The sequence below is a fragment of the Thermobia domestica genome, chromosome 1 (assembly GCF_964235325.1).
Source record: "Thermobia domestica chromosome 1, izTheDome1.hap1.1, whole genome shotgun sequence".
In the NCBI taxonomy this organism is placed as follows: Eukaryota; Metazoa; Arthropoda; class Insecta; order Zygentoma; family Lepismatidae; genus Thermobia; species Thermobia domestica.
The window spans coordinates 341,574,010-341,601,700 of NC_137454.1; the positions used below are offsets into that span (position 1 = coordinate 341,574,010).

Below are 27,691 nucleotides of genomic sequence, written 5' to 3' on the forward strand. Positions count from 1 at the left end.
AAGCAAGAAAAGAGATTATTCAACTTCGTCTTTTCCACAACTGTAAACCGTGTTCATTTAAAGATTTCCTTATGTAGAAGAAGAATAAAAAGACTATAAGTGACCTAAAAATTACCTTAAGATATTAAAAAATGACCTGAAATTTCAAAACGGCAAAAAGTGATCAAAAGTTGATCCTAAAAATATATATTTTTAGAACCTAGAGTTGATGGATAACGTTTTTATTAGAATTTACCTTGTCTTATGCGTAACAGAAAAAAGTTGACTTGTCAACAAAATCCGGGCCCTGGTAATGACTAACTCGTTGCAATTCCATTATTAATGCCCATAATTGTACACATCAACCATTATTAAACGATCATTAAGGCTGAACAAAGAAATGGGAAATAATCTGCAGTTTCCTCTAACACAGGCGCCCAGTAACAATATACATTAAAATAAAAGCATAGCAACGCACTTGAAATTCACATATTCGCAACATTTCCTTTGTTCATTTTGTTGCTCGACTTGCATATAAGATAATATAAAATTATAAGCTGTTAATTTTCTTATCTCTATTGTGTATATTACACTCTCTGCAACTTTTCTGAATTTTAGTGAAAAACTAAATCAGTACAAAAAAATAAAAAAATAATAAAAAATAAATTAGTATGTTTACAAAATACTATTAATTTTACTGCTGCCACGTCTTTCCCTATATGCAAGAATTTGGACGCACAATCTATGACGTCATTACCATGGGAATTTCAAATTTCTGAGGAATATGAAAAGTATTGGGAAAAACTAGAAGTTTTAGTTGTTGCTCAAATAAAATTATACAGTGTTTAATTGTGAATTATGTAACTGTGGGTAACTCTGAAATGAATTTACGGAAAAGTCTCATTTTTGGTAGTGTTATAGTTTATTGTTTGGTGTTCAGTTATTACATTGCATCCCGATAATGGTTCTTCTGCGTAGGTGGCGTGAGTTAAGCAACATGACTACAAGGCTGACAACTAAAGAAAGGAAGGCAGTCTTTAGGTGTTACATGAAGTACGAAACAATCAGGGAGGTTCAACGACAATGGCAAAATAAATTTGGAACACAATCACCGATACGTTTAAAAATCTCAGAATTAGTGGTAAATTCGAAGCCAACAGTTGTTTCAGATGTGAATAAAAACCATTCTGGACGACCTGTCACAGCCAGCAAGTCCTGCTAACTCCTATACTATTTTAGAACAATTCACTCGCTCACCATAGAAATCTGTGATAGTATGTCCATGAAACCAGTATGAGTCGCCTAATTGTTTGTCGCACTTTGAGGGTTGAAAAGTCGAGAGCCTACATTTCAAGATTGCTGCATGCAATAAACGATGACGACCAAGATCGTAGATCGAAGTCCTGTGAGTGGTTTCAGAACATGGCGGATAACGATTAAACGTTTCAAGAGACGATCGTGTGGTATGATGAGGCCATATTCAAACTCAATGACACAGTAAATCGATACAATTGTGTCTCCTGGTCCGCTGTAAATCCGGAAATCCACGTGCATAAAGCCGTGAATTTACCTTTGAGAACACAAATACCAGTGAGGGGTACCGGAAGATGCTGGACGTCCATTTTACCTGTCATCAAAGACCTTTATGAGGATGAGAGATTTTTATCTCCAAGATGGTGCTCCAACCCACTACCAACATCCTGTCAGGCTGTTTCTCAATGAAATTTACCCGAACGACGGATAGGTCGAAGAGGACTTTTAGTGTACCCTTTACGTTCCCCACACTTCACTTCACTTCACTTCTTTTCCTTACGGAGGGCTGTCAAGAACGTTGTTATGGACAAAAGCTGCGTACACTGCATGACCTACGAGCAGCCACTGAACGCTCTTGTGCAAATATCGAACGTAGCATGTTGCAGTCGGTAGTTCGTGCAGCATTTCAGCGGCATCATCAGTATTGATGATAACGTCCAACACTTTGAACACACAAAGCAATGTCAGTTCTTTATCACAAAACTGCAATGTAACAACAGAACATTCAACTATAACACTACCAAAAATGATAAGTTTCCATAAATTCATTTGAGTGTTTTTCGCAATTAAACAGTGTATACATTTTTAAGCACTCTGTATACACAGATGGATAGATATTTAATAATATAATGGAGACCTCGAGTTGAAAACACGCCAGATGTATGGATTGGCAACGGGCAGGCGGCGACTGCCGCAGCGCGGGCTGTTGGTTATGTTGTGCTCCCTACTACATACGAAGCAGCAGAACAGCAATATGCAGTGAACTTAACAGAGGGTAAAAGTGTAAAATGGGCGACCTCCCTGATTTCCAAAGAGGGCAAATTGCTGGCGCTTAGTTCTGTAGCGCAAGGGTGACGGAAGTGGGAAGTGTGTTAGGGACATTGTCTAAGACAATGACAGCCTACGTAACTCAGGAGCAATCACATCGGCGAAGAGAGACAGTGATGAAATGAAAAAAAAAACCTAAGCAACAGGTCTCATGGAACATTAAAGCGGATTGTCACTCAACAGTCGTGAGATTGCGGCACAAGTAATGCAGGAATTCAACCAGCACCTTCCACAGCCTGTATTCACCATCACGATCCGCCGCGAGTTATATGACCTGGACATACGCGGTGAGTTGCATGGGCGAAACTGCTGATAAGGGATCATAACGCTTTAGCACGACGCCAACAGTACTGTGAACATGCAATATAGATCGCTAACGACTGGAAACATGTGATGCTGTCGGATACGTCATCTTTCATCTTGCTTCAATTCATGGACCGTGTTGTGGCAGATGACCGAAGAAGTGTACGATCTGCAGTGTCTTCATCCAACAGTGAAACGGCAATGACTGATGCTATGGGCCGCAATATTTTGATTTTCAATTGGTTCTGTGCTGACGCTTATCGGTCACATTATGTGATTATGTCGCCATATTTCACTATAACAATGCGTCCATCCACACAGCTGAAGATATTGCGGCGTGGTTTGAGGAATATCAATATTTTCCCCTTAATTCTCTCTCATGGAACTGAGTGTTGCACTGCATACGAAATGGTGTAATATTCCACCTGCTACTATTCACATTTCCACTCTACATCGCACAAAGTTGTTCTGAGAGCGAAAGGTGTTCCAATCATATTAATTATGCTAGGCTTCATTTTTTTTTTATCTCAATTAAGTTGATAAGTATCTGTATATAAGTAGTGGTGGAGAACGAACTGAATTTTCTAGAAAAGGACAAAATTACGGATACTTTATACAGTGTGTTTCAAAATAACAACGTTTGGGAGGTGATTCGTGACACCAAGATAAGACGATAAGTATAGACCAACTTGGGTGCACAAATGCTTCCTTTCGAAGTTATAGGTTGCCAAAAACATTAAAAAATGAACTTTAAAGATCGAGAGCTCCCAAAAAAATGGGACTACTGTAGTCGGGTCAAGACTTCACTTAGGAACTAGTATATGTTACTTCCACAACAATTTTTATACAGGGAGTTTGTGAGCACTTCAAATTATATTACCGTAGCCGAACTCCCTCTATAAAAATTGCTGCGTCAGTACCTTAGGATTCTGAAACATGGATTTTTGGGTAGGGCACATACTAGTTCCTTAGTGAAGTCTTGACCAACTACGGTAGGTCTCATAGTTTTGGAGCTATTGACCTTTAAAATTCATTTTTTCATGTTTCGGCAGCCTATAACTCCGAAAGGAAACATTTGTGCACCCAGGTTGGTCTATACATTTTTTTTTTTGTCTTATCTTGATGTCAGGAGTTACCTCCCAAATGTTGTCGGTGTTGTTTTGAAACACCCTGTATAGAGAAACTTTTAAATTGGTTTCGGTTAACCGATATCGTTCATTATACGTCAGAGAGAGAAATAAATAAAAACAGTCTGAAAATATTTACAAGAAAATTTTCTTCACGATTGCTTTAATAACAGAAGAGAAAATTACTGAAGTTGCCACTCTGTCAAGCAATGGATTTACTTCTACGAAGTGAATGGAATTAGCGCTAACGCCCTTTATCATATACGTGTCGATATTTTAGAACAATACGTACTTGACAGCTGGCTGGGCTCCTTTGTTGATTGAAAGATTCTGTGCTAGTGATGCGAGGCTGCTATCAAGATCACCCGTTAATACTTTTCCAGACGTCTGCGCTGGACCTCCTGGAACTGCAGGGGCTACGCCTGGAATTGGTGCACCAGGTGGAGCAGCACCCCCTCCAGGTTGAGAAGTTGGCTGCAGTATATCTCCAAAAGCGTCGAAACCTGTAAAAACACAGCAACACCTTTTAGTCTCTATACCAAATATTATGCATATTTTATACTTATTCCTTAAAGAATTGAGATCGAACTTCAGTATATCTCAAACTTATTATTCAAACCTTACAAGAACTCAACTCTCATAGACTAACATCTACATGATTAACTAAAACAGATTTTTACATAATTGAACTTTTTTTTCTTCAAATTTACCCTGATACAAGTTGGCAGCATAATAGAAGTATGAAAAACGCAGAGCACGATCATAGTTATCTGAGTCATGGTACGCTGTTTATTTACGTGCTGAAGAGGCCGTTCTAAGGTCGGTTACAAATACCATCAAGAGTTATAGCACCCGCTCCTCCTACAGTCACTATTACAATAGTTTTTTCATAAATTTAGAACTTAGTTAAATAGCATTGTCACATCACAAAAGATTCAACATAATTAATGAGAAACTCAATAACGACAAGAATTAAATACACACACACACACAAAGTAGATTGTATTAAGCTTATCATCCACCTTCTATCCTGAACGAATTAGTCCACCCATTTAGAATATAACCTTAATGATAGATACTCTAACTATCCTGAGATTACAATAAAAACACTGAGGGCTACATTAAAATCGCTCCTATAGTCAGTCGAGTAAACCTCATAATGCTTCACAGTTTTATATGGGTATAGATATACATATGGCTATCACAATACTGAAAACACTTGCAGTCTGCAGTACCGAAGATGTGTGCCCAGAGGCTAATCGTTGCTAGTGGTGAAGTACGTGAACGTCTGAGCACGTCAGACCGTTAGAAAAAGTAGAACTGAACTGTGTGTTGAGCTTCAAAGATACCAAATTGTGGGTGTGTAGTTAGTTGAGGCAAATATATCAAAGATGGCTCATGTGTTAGGTGTGTCATGAACCTACAGAACTCATCGAGAAACAACACAAACGAAGAGAAATAGTTGAAAGAGAAGCCTCAGTGACAGGAATCGCCAAGCATTCGAGGATTGTCGCTGAAAACTTGAGCGAATACGACAAAAGTGACTCAATCACCAACTGGAACAGAGTATTACGACAATCAGAGATTGACATGGGTAGCGTGATTTGAACATTTGCGGCAGAGTTGCAATTTATAAACCATTGATCACTGCCATCAACGCGAAGAAAATGGTGTCAAAAACATACAAGCACACCACACATGATTAGAAATGGCATATGATCCAATGGATTCTTTTTCACTTCATTTCCAACAACAGCCCGTATTTATGAACGGCAGGCAATACCCAAAGAAGCTTATGATTCGAGCTGCCTTTACTACAGTGGAATATAGCGACGGCATTGAGATGATGTAAGCCGTAATGTCTTGTTATTCAATGGGCACTGTGATTATGCTCAGAGAATGCATTACAACCAGTGATTATGTGAACATTTTAAGTGAACACCAGCATCATTCTAGCCAGGTGTTTTACGAGGTCAACGACGTAATTGATCAAGATGATGATTGTACCAATTCACTCTACTAGACATGTTGAGGCGTGGTTTTATGAACATAGAGATCAACTATAACACAACACCTCCCCTGGTCCATTCAGTCTTAAAACTTTAACATTACTAAACATTTATAGTCAGTGCTGGAGCTCAGACTTCGACGCAAATACCCCGGTTGACGGAACTGAGTATCACACTGCGAAAGGAATGGTTAAATATTCCTCTGTAAACCATCCACAATTCATATGCCTTTATTCCACGACGAATCAAAGCTATTATACAGGTTAATTTTGGTCCCACACATATTAATCATATAAGTTGTACTTTCTTCAGGTATTTCCAATAGTTTGCAACAGTTCCAATCGAATCCAATAGTTCTGTTGATTAACGAAGTTTACAGATGGAACTGGTAACGGAATTTTATGTCGAAGTTAGAAATGGAACACGAAAGCAAGAAAGTGGAAAACCCGCAGGCACGATGATGTCCACCGCGATAATGATTTGAAGATCTGATACTAATGAACCAGCCATTTACGGACTGAAAATTTTTGAACTCAGGATACATCCGATGTTCCGAGTCATATATTGCAATTCTGGTTCATTACTTCGTACTCATAAGGGATGTGCGTGAACTAAAACACTCAGAACTGCAGAAAATGTGCTTAGAATATAAATCGCTCATCCCAATAACAGTGGTTTGAGCTATTCGCATGCAAAACTGTGCGTCTTACCACGAGAGACATTAAATGATAATCTATCAAAGATCTAAGAGAGAACTTTGGTAACGCAAATAAACAAAATACCAATATAATATGATCAACACATATTGCAATGTCGGGGCCGATTGCCATATTTCCCTGTGCTTGAAATAATTACACGATCTGAACAACAAACCTTTCCCACTGACCTGGTAAGTGTTGTCCCGATATTCAATCCTCAAAGTGCAGGTGTGGGATTTCAATGAAGTGGTTAAAGCAAAACAGAACAGAACAACAACAAAATGCACATAAGACTAAAGCCACTTTTATATATATTCGATACTATTTCTTCATTCAAGTAGCCCAATATCGAACACACACTAATTACATTTTCAAACAATGACATATCAAGATCATAACTTGCCTTTTGCCAAGCTTATAGTAATATAGGTTTGTACTTCGGTGCAAAAGGTTGATTGTGTAACAGAGTGAAGTCTGATGAGGAAAGACGATCGTGTAACTTTGTGGTTTTTCACATTGTAGTCTTACAAAATCAACGATCCTTCTCACGTAGAATTTATATTGCCTAAAGTGTTCGCATCAAGAGTCTGGTAATATTTTGTTGTCTTCGGTGGCCATATGCTGAGCGTAACATCCTTGTTTGGAAAGCTTTCGTGTAATAGCGTATGATATTTACGCATGAATTACACAGCAATAGGTTCTTCGCATCGTCATGTACAAGGTCACCAAGGACGATAATTAGAAAACTTTTTATATACTCTTTCGTTATTTTGTCACTTTTGCCTGCCTCCACATGAATGTTTTGTAGACATGTTGGTTAAAGTTTCTTTGAAACATTTGGCTCAAAAGTGCCTTGTGTTCCTGAAAACAGACTGAGCTTGTTAGCTAATTTTCCACTCGCTGATAAAGCCACATCAATTTGTACAACTGTGTAGAGATATGCACATATGCACAGACTGCAACACACCAGCTATAGTTTTCTCGCCTCTGCGAGACAGTGTTATCAATGAAGGAATTTCGTAATTAAATAAATTTTGGTCACAGTTCCAAACATTTTCTTTGTCCATACTCCGGTCTGTTACATATCTGTTTACTTCCCCACAAACCCTTGAACCTTCTGACGAATACTATAATCATCTCATATGTCCTTACATCTGACGAACGTACTAATATACAGAATAGGTCGAAGATTTATAAAAGATACGTTTTATACCATCAAAGCAAGTGTAATGTATCTGTCTCTCCTTCGCGTTCTCAGATTGCCTCTCCCCAATCCTCTGTAGAAGCAGGAATATCAGACATACTACACTGAAGAAAGTTCATACTACAGTTCCCTCTGAAAACTCCTAAAAACCATCACTCAGAAAATACACTTTTTTTCCTTTTTTAAAGTAAAGAAAGACTCCATTCCCACATTGAGACTAATTTTTCTTTTAACTGAAAATCATAGAAACTGTAAAAGCGATGTATTCAGTGGTAAATGAAACCAAAAACAAACATACTTTTACAAGAGAAATAAGAAGACTGCATTTTAAAACACAGCAACTATATATAGTTACTTGGACCTCTAAGAAGGTTACATGTGAGAAACAATACATAGTTATTTGGACTTCAAAAGGTCACGCGTAGGCATGGATGGGGATGAACTTTATTGGAAGAAAGAGAAGTTAGAGTAAGAGCCAACAAAGGAGTAAAGAAACAGCCAAGACCGAAAGCAGACCTGCAAACAAGCAGGAAAGAGGAAAAAGAGAAGGTCTATTTCCAAGTCTCCAGAAAAAAAAAAAAATGACAGTCTAAAAAGTCTACTACAGTACTGATATGCAACAAGAATTACATGCTTTGCTCCTTATTGTACTTACTCGTTCGAACCTAGATTCAAGCTTCCAAAAACTAAGTAATAAAATAAAAGCTTTTGTCACCTGATAGTTAATTTATTGATTGGTCTAACATATTTCGTCTATCTACTATCCTGTAGATTTCATCAGGGATTTTTTTTTCCTTTTTTACAAGTGTGCATTCCTATATAATCTTTAAATACATTCCTAAAACTTTAACTTTTTTTCAAAGAAAAAAAAAATCACTGGATAACCGCAATTACTACCATGTGCTTTAAACCTTGTGTCTGCTTTACTTCTGTTGCCAAATATTACATTTTAACTATGCATCAACCTATTATATTATTTAAAAAAAAAAGAAAAGAAAAAAAGAAAAAAAAAGAAAATTCCGAGAATGTTGTTGGACATCGCTTATGACGTAATAACACTATTAGTTCTGGATATCAAAATATGTATTAATAAAGGATAAGGCTCATTTCCCATAGGCCATTTATAATGTCCAATCATGATAACGGAGAAACCAAAAGAGGGAGAGAAGCGAAACTTCGCACGAAGCAACTATAGGAAGGGGGACACCTATCCATATATTGAATAACATCAACAGGTGAACAGTGTTGCCAACCTAATATAAAGTTATATTTCTTAAAATGGAATGACTTAAATTTAATTTCATAATTCGAATCAGTAATGAAAACAATGACGAAAGAGATGACACTCGCAGATTAGTGTTGCTTACTTTGAGAAATAACGTTAAACATGTGTCAAATTAAAACGTCTTTTACACACATACAAGGAATGAAGTAGTAACTATTTGTGCACATTAAATTAAATACTGGTAAGAACTCTTTAAGAGGACTTCAAGTTTAGAACGGTCAGTTAACAATGTTACAACAGCAGAAGAGAAAAAAATGAGTTTGAAAATGGAACAATTTAAGTTGGAAAAGGTTACTAGTACAGTATGGTTTAAAATTTATAGAGCAAATCAGTATGTTGTAAGGAGCATTGTCACGTTTGAGTCAAGTACTTACCGAGATATTCGGTATCTTATAAAAGCTGAGAATTTTGTGCTGTACAAGATAGCAACGCTGTCTCAAAATTCCCTATTTTCCCCTCAGCGTTGGAGAAATCGTAAAGAAATGGTTAAAACTAAATGAAACGCTTTCGAGTGCTTGAAACTACTAATTAAGCGCAATGTTGTAGATATAAATGGTTCTTTAGTTTGTAATATGAATTCACATAAAAACAAGATTATACAAAGACCTTTACGAGAGTTGGCTAATAGTTATTTTCATGCGGTGAATAAATATACGTGTTCTCTTGCCACTTGAGGGGAGCAATATCGATACAACTCAGTTCTACCTGTAAATATTACCAACTTGTTACCAATTCATGTTTAAAGCACGAATGAATGAAGTAAGTAACAGTTTGTTGCAACAGAAGCAATACAAGAAGGTGATTTGCAAGCACAATTTCTTTGGCTGAGTGGTAGCTGGTGGGTGTAGCCAAGGCAGAGTAACCAAGAATGTTCACGCAAGTCTCTCGCATTAGCTGGAAGATAACGAAACAAATTTCTTTATGTGATATACTTAGTACAGGCAAACTCTCTTTTAAGAATTTAAGAATTTTGAAGTCATTGGCCCTAACTGAGTAATTTTTTATTTATCATATTGCTACTATATCATAAATCTCTGCAAAGAGAACGAGTTGTATATGCACCAATGAAATAGGCATTAGTATGGAAATATATATATTTACCATAAAATTCGTGTACTTTTTAAATTTTACTTTGGTGGCAGCTTATCAAACTACACGTTTTCTTTTTCCGTATTTGCCAGCTCATTTAGTGAATGTGTAGTTACAATTCATCGAATAAGTTTGAAATGCACCACTGCATTTTATGTGCAGCACGAATTAATGTTTTAAGCACGTATTTAGTAATATTTCTCATGAATTCTAAAGTAAATAAATTGAACAAAATGAAAGTAGTACTGGGGCATTGTAAGATTAATGAATTGTATATAACGTAATGTAGAACCTATTATACACAGGTTCACGCACAACAATGTGAGATACGTTTAATTTATGTAATATAGTGCTGATGGGGTTGAGTAAAATTTTACTCAGGTGTTCTTTTTCTTTCTGTTCTGACTTTTGCAAGTTTCGTTGTGTTACGCTGCCCATTTTTTTGCGGATGCTGTAGTTTTTTTTTTTTTTTTCATATAGACACACGCAGCAGGTAACTTACGCAACGATATACCTGTATTGTAATTAATACAAAACAATCTTCCCTAAGGTAAGCATTGTAGATTATTATATATCATTCTTGTCACATTTGTTTTAAATATATAAGTACCAAGTTACACTATGACAAATGAAGAGTAATATTGCGGAGCTTATGTATAAAGTAGTATAATATGCCTCATATGTAAACATACTAATAATACTGTTAAAAAGAGGAATTATACTACAAATCTAGATTTCTATGTTCACTTCCCGCAAATCGATGCATATTTTCTCACTTCTCTTCATTTACACGTATACTCATCGTCCCTAAAGTGCGTGCTTCTTGCAGACGAAAAGGGTCGCCATCTTCACCCTGCCCTGAGCATGTATACAATAAAATCGGAACCGGCAGTGACTAGGTAACAGAGATGGAGTGTTTCTCGCAATTACTTGCATGTGCATACCATACTCTCACTTGCTGACGCGTCTGTTTCCTATGGACGTAGTCCCACATTAGCTTATTCTCAACTACAAGAATGTTACATCGTGATGATCACGTAGCATAGGTTATCGCCCTTGTCTTCCTTTACGCACATACACACTGTCGCTGACACGCCGCCTCCGTACGGACACAACCCCGTGAGAGCTTTAAGGTTCGTTCTGTTCAATTAGATGAAATGTTGATTTGCAGTGACCATCTTGCAGAAGTTTGTACGTATTTTTCCAAGAATAATCGCTTTTGCAACAGATCACTTAGCAGCATAGCATATAAATCTGCATTCAATTATTGTGAAGCATTGAAGAAAAAGAAAAAGATGGATAACAATTTTTTTGGTCGTCTTGATTGGATTATAACAGGAAAGATATGTGGATATGCCTTCCGAAAGTTAAACTGCAAGAGCACTGTGACTCAGTGGTAGTGCGCTTATCTCTGGTGCGTGGGGTCTTGGGTTCGTTTCCCGGTCAAGATAGTTTGTTGTGGATTATATCGTGATTGTTGGTTTTTAGAGTACTCTTGCTTTCTCTCACATTCTCATTCTACCAATTCTCCATTCATCATTCATTGCCTTAATCATTGTCCCCCTTAGCTTAAATGGCATAATCGTGAGACGTTATGCTGAAAGTTAAGCTGCGCTAAGAAATGCGACGGCGCATATAATTTACAGAAGAACTATGGAATATTATTTCACACAGTACGTTACACTATATTTGTTTACGAGATACCCACCTCTGCTAACGCGCCTGCTCCCTACAGACACGCCGCAAGGTTCCACTAGTTTCGCCTTACTCTGACTTGGTTAAATACATTCCTGATTTTTGTCGCCATTCAGCACAGGTTTGGTTGTGTTTTATTTATATATCTAGTATACTCGTTTACACGCCACCTCACTACGGATGCATCACTTCATGGACCCACCTGGTTCTCCATTTCTTGATCGATCAGATACATTTCTTGCTTTCAATGGCAACCTAACAGAGGTAATTTGGTGCTTCTTCAATTGTAGCTTTAATTTCGTATATCTGCATGCTGTATTTATACCCATAACGTTTGAGTATTCATAAGGAATCCGCACCTATGAATGCAACTCACTTAAAAAGCAATTTTTAAGTTAGCAGAGTTAATTTCGTGATGAATGAAATGCAAAAGAAAATAATGTACGCACTCCTAAAATAGGACAGTACGTATAAATATTGATTTGAAAAATTTTGGTACCAACAGAAGTCAGTAGCTGTATTTCCAACTGAAGTTGACAACTGTTAATATCTAAGGTTGTATTTCCTTTTCTAACATATATTGACGAGAAAGAAATTAAAGAAATATATGTTTGTCATTATCAGGAAAAAAAATATTCACAGCGTACATTACAAGATTAATGAAACACAAAAATATTGAGTTTCCTTATTTTAAATGGTTCGCTTTAGTTCGGCATGTCACAGATTTCTACCTCAATATTTCTCCAACACTGAGGGAAAACAGGGAATTTTGAGACAGCGTTGCTATCTTGTACAGCACAAAATTCTCAGCTTTTACAAGATACCGAATATCTTGGTAAGTACCTGACTCAGATAAACGTGACAACGCTCCTTATGACATACTGATTTGCTCAATAAATTTTAACAATACTGTACTAGTAACTTTTTCCAATTTAAATTGCATCATTTCCAAACTCAAATTTTCTCTCTTCTGCTGTGGCAACACTGTTTAACTGACCGTTCTAAACTTGAAGTCATCTTAAAGAGTTCTTACCAGTATTTAATTTAATGTGAACAAATAGTTACTATTTTATTCCTTGTATTTGTATAAAAGGCATTTTAATTTGACACATGTTTAACGTTATTTCTCAAAATGTACGCAACACTGATCTGCGGGTGTCATTTCTTTCGTCATTGTTTTCATTGCTGATTCGAATTACAGGGTGTCTATTGAGTTTCATTTTCAAAATTCCAGTATATTCAGTTTAACTATCAGCAAAATTCCAGTTCCTAATATACTGATTTTTTAAAAGTTCTTTAGGGATAATCACACTCCTGATGCTTTCAGGTTCGTAATTGTTTTACCATCAAAGAGAATGTTTTATTTTTAATGAATTTAGTTAGCCACGATGTTTTTGTAATACGCATGATTTTTTAAACATTTTTAAAGGGCCTCCCAACTCGTCTCATAGCCCTCCACTCCACCCATTGCTTTAAATGTTTAATTACAAAATGTACATAATTCTTGCTTTGGAAAAATTTACAATCTCAATGAAGACAAAATTGATCCTAAAACTATTAAAACAATTACAAGAAAGTATTTTTAACAAATTACCAGTATCATGATTTTTCCAGTATGCGGATGAAAATTCCAGTATTTCCAGTATCAGTAAACATCCTGAATTATGAAATCAAAGTTAGGTAATTCCATTTTGAAAAACATAACTTTATATTGGGTTAGCAACACTGTTCACTTGGTTATGTTAGTCAATATATGGATACGTGTCCTCCTCCCTATAGTTGCTACGTGCAAAGTTTCACTTCTCTGCCTCTTTTGGTTTCTCCGTTATTATGGTTGGATATTATAAATGGTGCCCCCGGTATATATTAAAGTACTACGTTGAGTTATTACGATAACCCACATTAGTTTGGGCAAAGATCAAGCACAGGCGTGAAAACTGAATTCGGAATTGACATTATTGTCTTTATGGAAAAAAATACAAAATAGACAATGTTTTTTTTTTCCCCTTACAATATATGGGTTTTTATTGTATACAGTGTTTCAATGGCACTTATAGGCCTAGATAGTAATACCTTTAAATTGAGCCTACACTCACCTTCGGGGAATGTAATATTGGCGAGCTATGGCCAATCAAAATATCAGGTTTGTACTTTAGCTATTTTCAATATGACTTAAACTGTAGTCTGTGTTATAGAAACAAAAGAACGTAGTAATTTGTATACAGCCCACACAACAAATTTTGAAGTATTCTGAGGTCGTCCAGATTTGATCTCAATATCTTTGGCATGCAGTCAAACTGCACTCATCGTAAGACTGTATGTCATATGATATAAGCGATATTGATTTGCTTTTTAGGTGCTAAACTCTATTGTACTTAAAACAAATGGGAGTGGAAGGGGTTTGATCCCAAGGCCTTGGATATCCAGTCGAACTGCGCTGAGCATTCGACCATCTGTCTTATTTGATACGCGGCATCTTATTAGGCTTGTATGTTTAAAATATCATTTTGGTTCAACTTTGACCTTAGCCCAAGGCAAGCCTAGCGTCATTTTAAAGGTCTTCCTAAGCACTATGGAAATATATAGTAAAAACCACACATTGTGTTTCAAGAAAATGTTATGCCTATTTTTGTACTTTTTCCATTGACAATAATGTTAATTCTAAATTCAATTTTCGCGTCTCTGTTTGTCCTTTGCCAAAATTAATATGGCTTTTCGTATTAACTCACGTAGTACTTTAACATACGTAAGTTTCATTGGATTATCTGCTGAGGGACATAATTCCAACGTTGTCTCGGAGTTTTGTTGAAGTCAGAACCATGTCTAATACTATACAAGTTTAGTGATTATGCCTAGAGAGTTTATGAATCATTGAAATAGGGTAATGAATATAGCAGACATAAGATGAAGAAAGTTTTCGCAGTGGCGGTTATTCAATAGTTTCAGTATCTTCTCACAAATGTATGGTATAAAAGTTTACGAACATAATTAACTGTAATGTAGGAATAAGTATTTACCTGCAAAAATATAAGCTGAGTTACCGATTAAGTTCACAGCATAATAGATGGACGAAATATATTGAACCAACCAATAAGTTAACTCACTACGGCATCAAAAGCTTTAATAAGTTGTGTAAAATGAATCTTTTAAATTTTGCACACATTATTTAAACGAAATTCTTAAAGATGTCACATTTAACAAACTAGCTGCACCTGACTACAGATAAAGATACTAAGTTTGGTACTGCAAACTACAAGAGACGAAACATTTTGATGAGTTTATAATCAAAGTTAAATTTCCAGGCCCCTCTTTTGCTTGAATTTATTTATTTTTTAATTCTCAATGATTACTGAATAATTTTAAGGTGAAAAAATTGTACAAGCGTAGGTACTTCATATCACGAAACTTCAAATTTCCAGTCTTAAATATCTGGAAGTTAAAGGTACATATTCATACGATCTGAATATGTACGAAATCATGGAATATTTCGCGTATTCAGTGTATTATTACAACTTCTATTCATAATTAAAAACACTTCAACGCTAAACGAACATTTTCAAATTCATCAAGGAAAATCATGCTTAACTGTAAGTTACGTGGGAAGGGGAGAAACTAAGAAAGGAAAAAAATAAACTTAACGAAGGTTGTATGATATCAGAAGTGAGAAGTAACAATCACAACACATTCTTCACTTCATTGTAGAAACCTGCTTAAATTTCAGATACGAGGGAGGATCAGAAACTAAAATTACAAGGCCGATATTTCTGTTATAGAGGAATGACGAGTGTGTGGTAATTTTAATACATGGAGTTCGCAACTGTGCAGTTTCAACCATAAGCCACCTACGGCACTAAATGAAAGTAAAAAATGGCGACTAATCTGGAAAACTGGTCTTGAGAAGAAGTCCGCTCAGTTACTTGATATCTGTGGGTGAAATGTGTAACGCAGCTGATATTCACCGACAGCTAGTAGAAATTTATGGAGAGTGTGTATCGTCAGCATGTCGCAGAATGGTGTCGAAAGTTTCCGTAAGTCCAGAAAACCACCACGCCATGAAGCAGTTTCACTGGGACATCATCGACCACTCCCTTACAGCCCGGACCTCGCTCCAAGTGACTTTCACCTGTTCACGCACTTGAAGGAGCACCTACAAGTCCGTCGCTTCACTTCAGATTAGGAGGTGAAACACTTCGTGACAACGTGGCTGAACACGCAAGAACGGGATTTTTTTTTTTTACCAGGGCGGGAATGTTCAAACTCATCCCACGATGCGACAAGTGCCTCAACCGATATAGACTATATCGAAAAATAATCTAATGTATGTACTATCTATTAGCTTTATGAAATAATATATACACGTTTCACTGCACCTTATTTTCTGATCATCCCTCGTATTTCATTAAAAGAATTAGAATTTCGAATGGAATTTGCAATAACGTAGTTACCATTAATGTTCGAGAATAATTAATTATAAAATATTTTATGACTATGGAGCTCGAAAGGAGGACAAAATTTGTGTGATCTAGAGCAATAATTTTCAACTGAATGCTCTGTGACGTCACCGCTTTTAGGTTTCTCAGGGAGAGGGAAAGGAACTGGCAGATAACCTGACCGTTGATTAAAAAAAAAAAAAAAAGAAAAAGAAAACTGACCGCTGCTTAAAAGATAGTGGTGACAGGCAAACAAGTGCATCGATAACGTAGTCGATAGTTTTTCAGACATATTACCCATGAATTCATGATTGTGTGAACGCTACTAACATTTGATCTCTTATGTCAATCCTCTCTTCTTTCTCAGATTGTAAAGCCGCGCTCCTACGTAGTACATCGGCCAGTCCAGAATGACTGATCTAGAGACTGCAACAGTACTGGGCTGTTGTGTTCAATGTGTACATGTAAGTGTCGCCATTTGCCCACTGCCCATTTGCCAAATTATATTTTCCTCCTTCGTTAATAATGACAGAAACTATTCACTCAAAAAATTAGATAAATCCTCACAGAAATTATTTCTCAAGTATTCTTAAATTAAAACAGGACCGATTTGCCTTAATACATCAGATTGAAGTTTTAACTTTATGGAAACTACGAAACTAGATCACAGCCGTATGCAAACTTTAAAACTTTTATTTATTTGCTGATCTTTGCAACAAGATTTCTCCACCACTTTAAAATATAGTAGATATTAGCACATATTCGCAATATAAACTATGCTACGACTGGTACCAGAACACAAACTAACAATAATTATATCTTAACTCCTGGAATCGAACCAGACATCTGTTTTCAATCGACCGTGAATTTTACTTTTCCACTACACACGGTGCAACCTAGTAGGAATTCAACAGGGAAAGTATCTGGCAGAATCATTCGCAGTACTAACGAGTAACTGGAATCTAACAGAATCGTTACAAATATCAGAAATCTTGGGCTGTTATAAATTAAAATTCTTAATTTACACATTCAGTCTCTATTTCGAATACACAATCATCACAAATCTCCATGATTGTTTATATTTAAACTCCTATATAATCTAAGTATTCTTCTAATCTAATCTTAATGAAGTCTCATAAACGCTTGTTAATCGTTGAGGGATTAAAGAATATGCCGTACGCTTCCCAAAAACAAAAATTAGTAGGATTGGGAAACCCATACTTCACCCTTCAACCGAATACCCCGTACTATTGTATTTCGAGAGCTTTTGGCAGAATAATACCATATTTCACTTATTTTTAAGGTTTTATTTCTTCTTTCGTAAATGTTAAAGTATGAGTTCTGCTAGTTATTAAGTAAACATTTTTTAGTTTTTTTTTTCCTTGTTTATTTGGAGGTTAACGTTACTTTCAGTTCAGAGGTTAAATGAAACGTGATGATATGTTTCACTTCATTATGAACTCCGACAAACAAGTACTCCTACCTTAAGTGAAATTCAAAACCGTGGGCACAGGTAACAATCTAACTACGAACAGACCCTTTAGCTAATCTATTGTGTGGAAAATCGATACCATAATATGTAGATATTCTAAGTCGCGTTTTCTCAGTAAGATGTTATCAGTTAAATAACTGAATTAAATCACGCGCACACGATGCCGTTCAACTTACATGTAAATCAAAAAGCATTATTATGAAATCAGTATGCAATAGTCTCATTTACTTATTTAATTCACATTTGCGATAGCGATCTTTCTTAGATGCTTTCACCAGCACATCTAAATTTTATTTACCACATTTACTGATCTTCACCATGTACTTGTAATATAAGACTACAGAAATGTATCTACGCTTATTTAATATACACAAATATTATATATATATATATGACTATCATATATATACATAAGTAAGTACACACACATGAAATATTCTTGTTATGTCCACTTATACAATGTTATACCCGTTAAAGAAGAGCGAATATAAATTGTCTCTTTTCGTTATGATGAATCAACTACCGTACTTCACGTAAGTTAATAATATAGAATTCATTCTTATGTAGTGTCAAAGTGCACATGCCAACATTCTGATTGAATCAAGCATAACAAACAACATTAATTTTACAGCTACTGGCCAACACACCTTATTGCTAGGATGCAACAGGACTAGCCGATACTTCTCCCTACAAGATCTATCCATTTATACGTTAAACAAAGCAATCTACAAACTTACACCATATGTTATAGAATCAGAATGGTGTCTTAATACTTTAGCTATACTAGACGCTTTTGTTTTTGTATTCACAGTTCACATATTAATATATATAAAATAGCTATTGATGCAATCAACATCACAGGCACCTACAAATGTCAACTAACTGTATAAGCAACGTTAAGTGTCGATATACAGCCATTACATTACTGTGAGCATCACCTGTCATGCCTACTCCTTGTTTTGCTGGTGAACCATATCCAATAGGTGTACCCCCTTGAACTCCTGGAGCAGAACTCCCAAACACCATTCCTCCCTGCATGCCTGGGGGAACTGTCGGTTGGGGAAACTGTGACGGTGCTTGGCCCTGATCAAACGATACACCAAACCCTGCTGCTGGGGGCTTAGGAGGAGTACTACTTGGAACACCTACTTGTGACGTTTTAGAAGGCGACCCGCCGAGTGCCGCTCGAATACTATCATTTAAATCATCAAACGCACTTTTGGAAATAGACTGTCGTGCAGGTGAACTGAAAGGAACCGGGGAAACTGTAGGTGGTGTACCAGTTGTTGGAGGAGACATGCGTGGTCCTGGCATTACTGGTGAAGGTGCTGGAGCTGGAGGAACTGGACCTGGACCTGGAAAAGCAGGCATGGCAGGGAATTTAGTGTCGGTCGCTGCTGCCGCATCTCCGCCCTCGTCAGTGACTTTCGAACCTTCAACAGAGACAGATGGCTCAAATTTACTAGAAATATCACCCTGCCCTTCATCAAAGCCTGTACCTGAACTCCCACCACCCTGCTGCTGAGCTGTATCTGTTGGTTGTAAAACAGATGAATCAGCTGGAACATCTCCAAAAAGATCGGTCGTTTGTCCTTGAGATGGCTGCGCTGTTGTAAAGTCTCCTCCAAACAAATCAGCAGCTGCGTCCACGCTTGGATCACCTGCTTTGGGAGGCTGACCTTGCTCATCAAATAAATTAACCCCAGCCCCAGTGGAGGAAGGGTGTTTGCTAGGAGTAGAGTTAAAGTCAGACATGAAGGGATTTGGTGCAGCCACTCCACCAGAGGCAGCTTGCAGAGAAAAAACGAAACAAAAGAAAGTGAAGATTTATGTTATCAGTACTTGCGTGTCAATCACTCATTACCACATGCAATATTTTTAAAATGTTATAGAAAAAAATACGTTAATGCAATAAAGTTGAAGACAACACTAACACAAAAAGTAAATAGAAAAAGAGAGGGAGAGAGAGAAACAGACAAGATTATATATACATATATGTAAAAGCATATCTCTTTAGCTTTGCAATTTTAAATTCTTTATAAATGCTCACAAATTCAAGTCTTAAATGATAAACTCTCAAATTATTTTTATTTTTCTTTCTTTAACTTTATACTTGCATGAACAAGCTAGCTTAGAAACATCTACTGAGAAAAAAAAAAAGTTACATGCTTTTCTTACTTTTTACAGAAATAATTTATTCTACATGATCACGTAGAGATCAAGACAAAAAAAGTCGTCATTTAAGAATGGTAAATAAATAATCATTTTATCTTCTAATACACTACGCAATGTCACAAGGAACAAAAATGGACTAGTTTGGACCGAGTACGGGAAGTCCCGTTTATAAATGAAACTCGCACAAAGTGAAATCACAGGTAAGTCTTACCAAACTAAAATAATAATAATAATAACAATAATAATAATAATAATAATAATAATAATAATAATAATAATAATAATAATAATAATAATAATAATAATAATAATAATAATAATAAAATATTCCAACAAGCATGAATTGAAAAGTGCGTACTTTCAGACCTCTATACTGCTGAAAATATAAGATTTTGAAGAATCTTAGTTCGAAAATAATGGAAACTAGCACACGCAGTTCGTAAAATTATACTAGTGTATAATATATTTATCTATTCCTATTGAAGCATCATGAGGTACTTGTATAAAGAATTATAGAAATGACACTGTTGAATATTCAGCTATGATTCAACCTTCTAAAATTTAATTAAATTCTTCTCTAGGCAGCCTAGTTTCCACTTTCAAAAAAATTATCCCATTTCATCTGTACTGCACTTAAGACCGAAAACTGACTTGTTTCTTATGTACCCTTGTCAGTAATAAGATGAACTTCGCAGAAATTCATTACAGATGAGTAGATAGCGATAGGGGTCCGCTATTGACTGTAGTGAAATACAGGGGCGTTTGATAGTTCTATGTAATTATTGTTAAGTGCCTCTTTCAGAGCCTTTAAAATTTCCACTTTAACAAAAGTTCTATTGTTTTTAATAATCAAAGAGTGATATCTTAAAAAAAAAAAATCTACTCATTGTGATTACACTTCAGGCTTTTATGAGGTTGTCCAGGTCAGCAGCCCCGCCCTCCCTCCCCAAAATATTCTATTTCCCCACAAGAAATTCACTTTTGAACGTCACGTACATAAGTATGAATGGTAAAGTACGATTGAGCTTTCACTAAATTATGACTATGCTATCACTTTTAAAAAATTGTTCCATTTTTATTCCTTGTGAATACAAGCTAATATGATCAGTCATACCATCACTAATTACAGTATAAATACATTAACACCTTAATGAAGGATGACGTAGTAATAATAAAGCAAATTGACTAAGGCTGTATTTTACTACGGAATCCTTTGCTGTTCAACGCACATATTACATCAAGCACAACAAAACAACTTAAATCCCAGTAAAAATTATGTCTGATGACTGTATGTACAAAATACAAGATTAATTTTACAAAGGCTTAATTAATAATGATTCTCTTTAATATAAATAATGCCGTATTATCAAAGAAAAAAGAGGAATATTTTCTTTGCAACGGGAAGTAAATGGAAAATATTAACGGAACTGAAGAAAAATACATCTGGGCTGGGCTATGACATTTAACAATAATTTAGAAAATATACTTTGTCTGGAGAAAGGGATACAAAGAATATTAATAATTCCGGGCATCTAATCAAGATAAAATAATAAAGTAAGAATAAACTGAGATCCTGTTCATACATGCTCTCTCGAGTTGTTTATTTGACTGGACTGTAGTGTAACGCCCTTCTCAGCACTGAGGTTCCAAGAAATCCTTTGGAATAACATAGAATCAAAACAACTTAAGTTTTCTCCCGTTAAGTAACCGGGATAACTTATTAGGTACCCTTTCATAATGTTTATTATTAGGACTAGGATTTTAGATGATTAAAAAAATAAGTACATCTTGCCCTACATAGCTTTGCTGGTGACACACGACGTAAATACAAATTAATCAACGAATCAATGTAGAGAACTCTACGAGGCGTGTCTTGAAAGTAAGTACCGTTTAAAAAACTAAAACTGGTTTATTCAAGCCAAATTTATTTTTACATGAAAAAGCACATCTAGAACTATTTTTCGACGAAGTTTCCACCAATGTTCAAACACTTGTCAGAGTGGGTGACCAACTTGTCCGAACTTTCCTCAACGAAACATCCTGCCAATGTCCGGCAAGTATGGACCGTTCCCAGGGGGTGAAACCATCAATGCGGAACGATACTGTGAGAAACTGATAAAACTTCGGCGTGCAATACAAAACAAAAGAAGAATGCTCAGTAAAGGAGTTGTGTTCCTCCATGACAATGCTCGTCTCCATACTGCTGAAGCCATCCAAACGTTAATCCGACAGTTCGGTTGAGAGCAGTTTGACCATCCGCCGTACAGTCCCAAGTTACTGCCGTCTGACTACCACTTGTTTCTTCCTCTGAGGCGCGAGCTTGGCGGTAAGCGCTTTGAAAGTGACGATGACGCAAAACTGCTGTGGAGTTATGGTTGTCTTCACTGACGGAATGTTTCTTTGAGGAAGGTTTGAACACGTTGGCCATCCACTATGACAAGTGTTTGAACATTGGTGGAAACCATGTTGAAAAATAGTGTAAGGTGCTCTTTCATGTAAAAATAAATTTGGCTTGAACAAACCTGTTTTAGCATATTTTTTTTAAACAATACTTTCCGGACACCCCTCACATTTCACGTATATTCGTAGATGCACCGTAATGAAAATTTTTCTCAAGATCTGTCTTGTGAAGTGAATTGCTGTTTGCATAATCCCACGCACGCAAGATTTTGATTTGATTATATATAGGTTTTCAGTAAGAAGGTCTTGATGAAAATGAAAGTTTGGTCTTATTCATAAACATTTCTCAAGACAAGCTTTCGATCTCGCTAATTCATAGCTAAACGAAGTTGACAGCAGCAATAGTTCCATATCTTGTACAATCCGCGGCAAAAAAAACCTGCAACATGAGCATATAAGTTTATTGTGAAATGACGAAGTCTTTTGCTCCAAAATAAGTATGCACGGGAGGAGGCTGAGATTTATCCTGGCGTGATTCGTTCCACTTAGAAGTTATATTCATTCCCTGTGCTGTTAGGCGTAGTTTCACAATAAACTTACTCTTCATGTTGCAGGTTTTTTGCCGCGGATTGTACAAAACAGGAATAGCAGTCTTCACCTAGCTAAGTTTCTGCTAAGGAATTCTCAAAACATTTCTAAGAATAAGAATTGTCTCAAGACGAAAATTTTATCAAAAATTAAGTTTTACCCAAAACAAGTTTTACTCAAGACAAGATCTTGAGTGGACTTCATGTATGAATACGGCTCTAAGCTACTGTGTTCACTACATATCTTCAAGCATAAATTATTTTTAATGTATATCTTTCTTCTTAAGTATATTTGTAACTATTTTATCGTACTGCTGTACTAAACTACTGATTTCATTATTGTTAATAAAAGAAAATGCAATATTAATTAATATAGGCTCCAGCCGAATTAAACGAAGTCCGTAGGATTTGATCCTTACAGATTGAATGTGTTCTGATGTAGGTATTAACACGAATTAAACATGTATAACCAGGGGCGGATCCAAGATATGATCAAGGGAGGGGCTAAACCATATTTTGCCGTTTTATCCAGTGTAAAGGAAGATTGAAGCCCATTTTATCCAGTGTATATATGAGCTTCAAGGGGGGGCTATAGCCCCTATAGCCCTCCCCTTGGATCCGCCACTGTGTATAACTAAGTTATTTTGTTAAAATAAAAAAAAAATGAGCTCAGGAGAATTTTTACGAGACTGCCATCGTCTTCAAAATTTTAAATAAAAATTTATACATCAAAATCCTAGTCATATTTATTGCTCAATCCCGTAACTTAGTGCTGAAAAAAGTAAATTACGCTAAAAAGGAAAAAAATTAAATGCTCACTGAATTTCCAAACATCTACACCAACTGTTAATCTGAATTTTATCTACTACTAATGTGAACGAGAAATCGCTGAAGACTATGGAAATACATGAAGAGACACTGTAAACATACGGGATGAGCATAACTCTTTCCAACATATCAAAATTTATTCAACACAAAGTATGTCAAATAGACACTTGATTTTTTTTCTTTTTTGTAATCATCATCAAAACATTCTTTTTCAATACTACGCACGAAAATGTGAAATTTAAGAATGTCTTCCAAAAATCACAAAATGTGTTCTTACTTGTATCTTTCAACATGTGCACCGTTTGTTGCACAGAGAATATATGATATCAATATCTGGAAGTCAATATATGATTAAAGAAAGAAAAAAAAAGTGTGCAGAGGCGTAATATCGGAAGAAGACAGACTATTCCTACCAATTTGGCGGACTCTCACTACAAAATTTAAGCATAGAAGTTGCTGCAAACAAGTGGGTTTCAATCTAAAATGTTGCAATTTTTCCAATTGCTCCAGCTGTTTGAAGTTCACATTGGTTAAGCGCTCTATGTTAAATGAAAAAGCAATGTTTTCTGCTCAGCAGACTGTTCGAATGGAACTTAAAGAGAGAGAAAAATGACGAGGAACGTGAACGCTGTTGGTGAAGGAATTTTAAATACCTCAAATTCATTTCCTAACAATGCTGTATTTTTGTATGACGAGAGCCTTAGGGAACATCGTACTTAATTGGCAATGTTGCTTTTTCAACTTTATATAGGGTGTCTTACCAGTATTGGGTCCAAATGGCTGGTAGGATTGAAAAAAAAAAAAAAAATCAAGACAACTGATTTTCCTCTCTACTTCTTTGTATCTTTAGTCATAACGACGTTGGCCTATGGCCCAAGACTTTTGATACACCCTATATCATATCTATATCTATCTATAGAACTTTTTTTTCTTTACAGATAATCACTAGCTCTGTTTATTGAAGCAACATATCGGAAAGCTGGATATCTGCTCAACAAAACAAGACCACAATCATGAGAACCGATTAACGGAGAAAAGTATGTGTATCTGGTGTCATCTCATCATAAAAACAGTTTCAAGTAGGTAAAACATTTATAGAAACATTGGAAATGATGAAGCAAGTGTATGGTGATGAGTGCTTATCTCGCACACGTGTGTTCGAGTGGTATACGCGATTCCGGGACAGTCGTGAGTCCTTGGAAGACGACTCAAAGCCAGGCAGATCGAATAAAAATCGTGATGAGTTGGTGGAACAAGTGCGTGAAATGATCGCCCACGATGCGAATTCGACTGTGAGATGGTTGGCGGAGGAATTAAATACGACGAAAGGCATGATTCACGAAATTTTCACAAAAGATTTTAAGAAAACTAAATTCTATTTGATTTGTTCCGCACACCTTAAGTGACGACCAAAAACTTGCTTGCGTTGAACATTGCAAGGATCTGATTAAAACAGCCAGAAGGAACAGAACATTCCTGGAATCGACTGTAACTGGTGCTTCAAGTACGACTCGCAAACAAAACGCCAAAGTGCTACGTGGAACTCCCCAGGTTTTCCGAAAGCTTAAAAAATCCTGCGTTTTCAAAAGTCACGTGAGAAGACAATGTTGATTAGTTTTTACGATTCCAAAGGTTATTATACTTCGGGAATTCATTCTACAAGATCAAACAGTGAATGGTGAAATCTGGGTGTAACGGGCAGTTTGTGGAAGCGAATCGTTCGCGTAAGGGCCGAGTATCGAGCGACAGGCAATTGGTCTTTATTGCACGACAATGCACCTTGTCATAGAACCATCGCAGTTGGTGGCTTTTTGCCTTACAAAAAAACATCAGTGTGCTTCCGCCGTATCCACCAGTGTCCTTCGTATACGCCTGATTTATCGCCGTGTAACTATATCCTATTCCCAAAATTAAACTTGGACATGAAAGGAACATTTTATGACAATGTTACACGTCCGATCTGCCGTGACGAGGGTCACTGAGGAGATTCCGAAAAAGGACATTCAAAACTCTATCCTAGCATTGGTTAAACGTGTCTAGCGGTGTATTGCTGCGGAAAGGATGTATTTAGAATAAAAAGAACTACCGTTGATAAAATACCTAATTTATTTTGTTTCATTTTAAAAGTTTCGTTATTTTTCCAACATATATATGGATATTATTCTACGCTTTCTGACTGGCTACTGAAGTAAACTTCAAAACTACTTCTGTATTTTTAAATGCATGTAATATACTCTTGTTCCGGTCTTCAAATAGTTTAAATTGAAAAATTCATTTCATTAAAAAAAAAAATAAATAAAATAAAAAAAAAAATGGATATATACACACAATTTTCTAAGAACTTCAGAAAAACTTATCTTTCTATCAGTCATAATAATTTTGAATATATATGGCTTTTCTTGATCCTGGAAAGATTTTACGCTTATCCAGTATGTTTCCACCCAATATGGTATTTTCAAAATATTTTTGATTTATTTCTGATAATTCTGATATGAAACACAACGTATGTACAATCAAGACACAAAAGAATAAAGACACGGACACAACACAAACTTAAGACATCACTTAAAGCCCAAAAGCGAAAGTACATTTATTTACGTGAACACATCGAAGTACTTACAAATGAGAATCTGAATTCGAGAAATTTCTAGTTATACAATATGAACACCACAACTGCACCTTTTGATGTGTGAAGAGAAGGTTAATCAAGAACGGCTAGCATTTGAGTAAAGACAACTTGAGCCTTGTTTTCACTTAAATCGAGGGTACAGAAAAGGGTCTTAACTTAAACATGAACTTCATTAATCCCACGTAATTTATAACTATTATACAGGGTGTTCGGAACAACAGTAAAAATCTTGAGGAAATTAACTTTCACACGAAAACATGAAATAAATTATATACCATCATTGGTGCACAAATTTTTGTCATTTTGGAGCACTGACCCGCCAGAAACTGGTCAGAATAACATGAAGGCTCATAACTCGAAAATGAAATGTTGGAGAAAGAACATAGTGCTTGTTTCGAATCTAGATTCTATTAGTCTGCCAGTAGATGTGAAGTAGGAGCGACAACAGAGTGAGTCTCGAAGCATAGATTTATGAAGTCTGGTGGAAACAAAAAATGATAACTCAGAAACTGAAAACTCTCTCATTCCATATCCGCTGACACATTAATCGAATTCGGGTACAGAATGTTCGTTTACTCGACCTTCATCCAATATTTCGTTTATGGCTGGATTTAATGTTCTTTCCGTCTCTCACTCCGACGTATAAACTTTTAACCAATATCAAAAAATAAACAATTTATTGATACTTTTGTTTCAACATGTATGTATAAATTTAAATAAATTTTCATTTTGAATACGCTGTAAAGAAAGATTTTTTTTTTTTTTAATAAAGCTACAGAGAATGATTTGGTTTATTGTTTACAATATGCACTAGTGCAATTATTAGGAAGATTAATTTTGAATTTATGTTTGTAATACTGTGAATATACAAACACTAAAAATGTCACTACAACTAACAGAATAATTGATTTGATTGTTGAAGTTTAAAATTTTAATGTAATACAAAACTATTACTTTGACGGCAACAAACTGAACCACTTTTTTAATATTACTTTTTTTTTCTATTCACACTTAGATCATAAAAGTAAATGAAACAGGAGAAAAGGCTATTATGAAACGATAAGAGAATTTGTTGCCATTGTCCAAAAACAGATTTGGATAAGCATTTACCTTTAAAACAAATTTAAACTGTCTTCTTCCTCGCTTTTTGCCAAGCGAAGATTCTATTACATCATCATACTGAATGTCTTGGAGGGCATTTATTCTAATCATGTTTTATTGTCAGCTATGGTTAGACTTTCAATAATTCTGCATCTTTTTCTATTATGATTACAAACTTTGTTCAATACGATATAATTTTTTTTTATTAAAAGTTTAGTGATTTAGAATACATTTCTTGTTGCATTTTTACCCATTTACCAATTTTTGTATTTATTTTTATTTTTACATGCATTTCTACA

The 27,691-nt window shown here is 35.8% G+C and overlaps 1 protein-coding gene across 4 annotated transcripts in view; it reads right to left on the reverse strand.

Moving 5' to 3' along the window:
- Nucleotides 1–27,691, reverse strand: part of lap (phosphatidylinositol-binding clathrin assembly protein lap) — a 209,058-nt gene that overhangs the window by 20,871 nt on the left and 160,496 nt on the right. For 3 of the 4 annotated variants that reach the window (XM_081729828.1, XM_081729812.1, XM_081729821.1), the window contains 2 exons: nucleotides 19,172–19,462; nucleotides 4,063–4,273 (listed from right to left, as the gene is read on the reverse strand). In XM_081729828.1, coding sequence (XP_081585954.1) covers nucleotides 4,063–4,273; nucleotides 19,172–19,462 — 502 coding nt within the window. The remainder of the gene's footprint in view (nucleotides 1–4,062; nucleotides 4,274–19,171; nucleotides 19,463–27,691) is intronic. The other variant, XM_081729834.1, reaches the window with a different exon arrangement.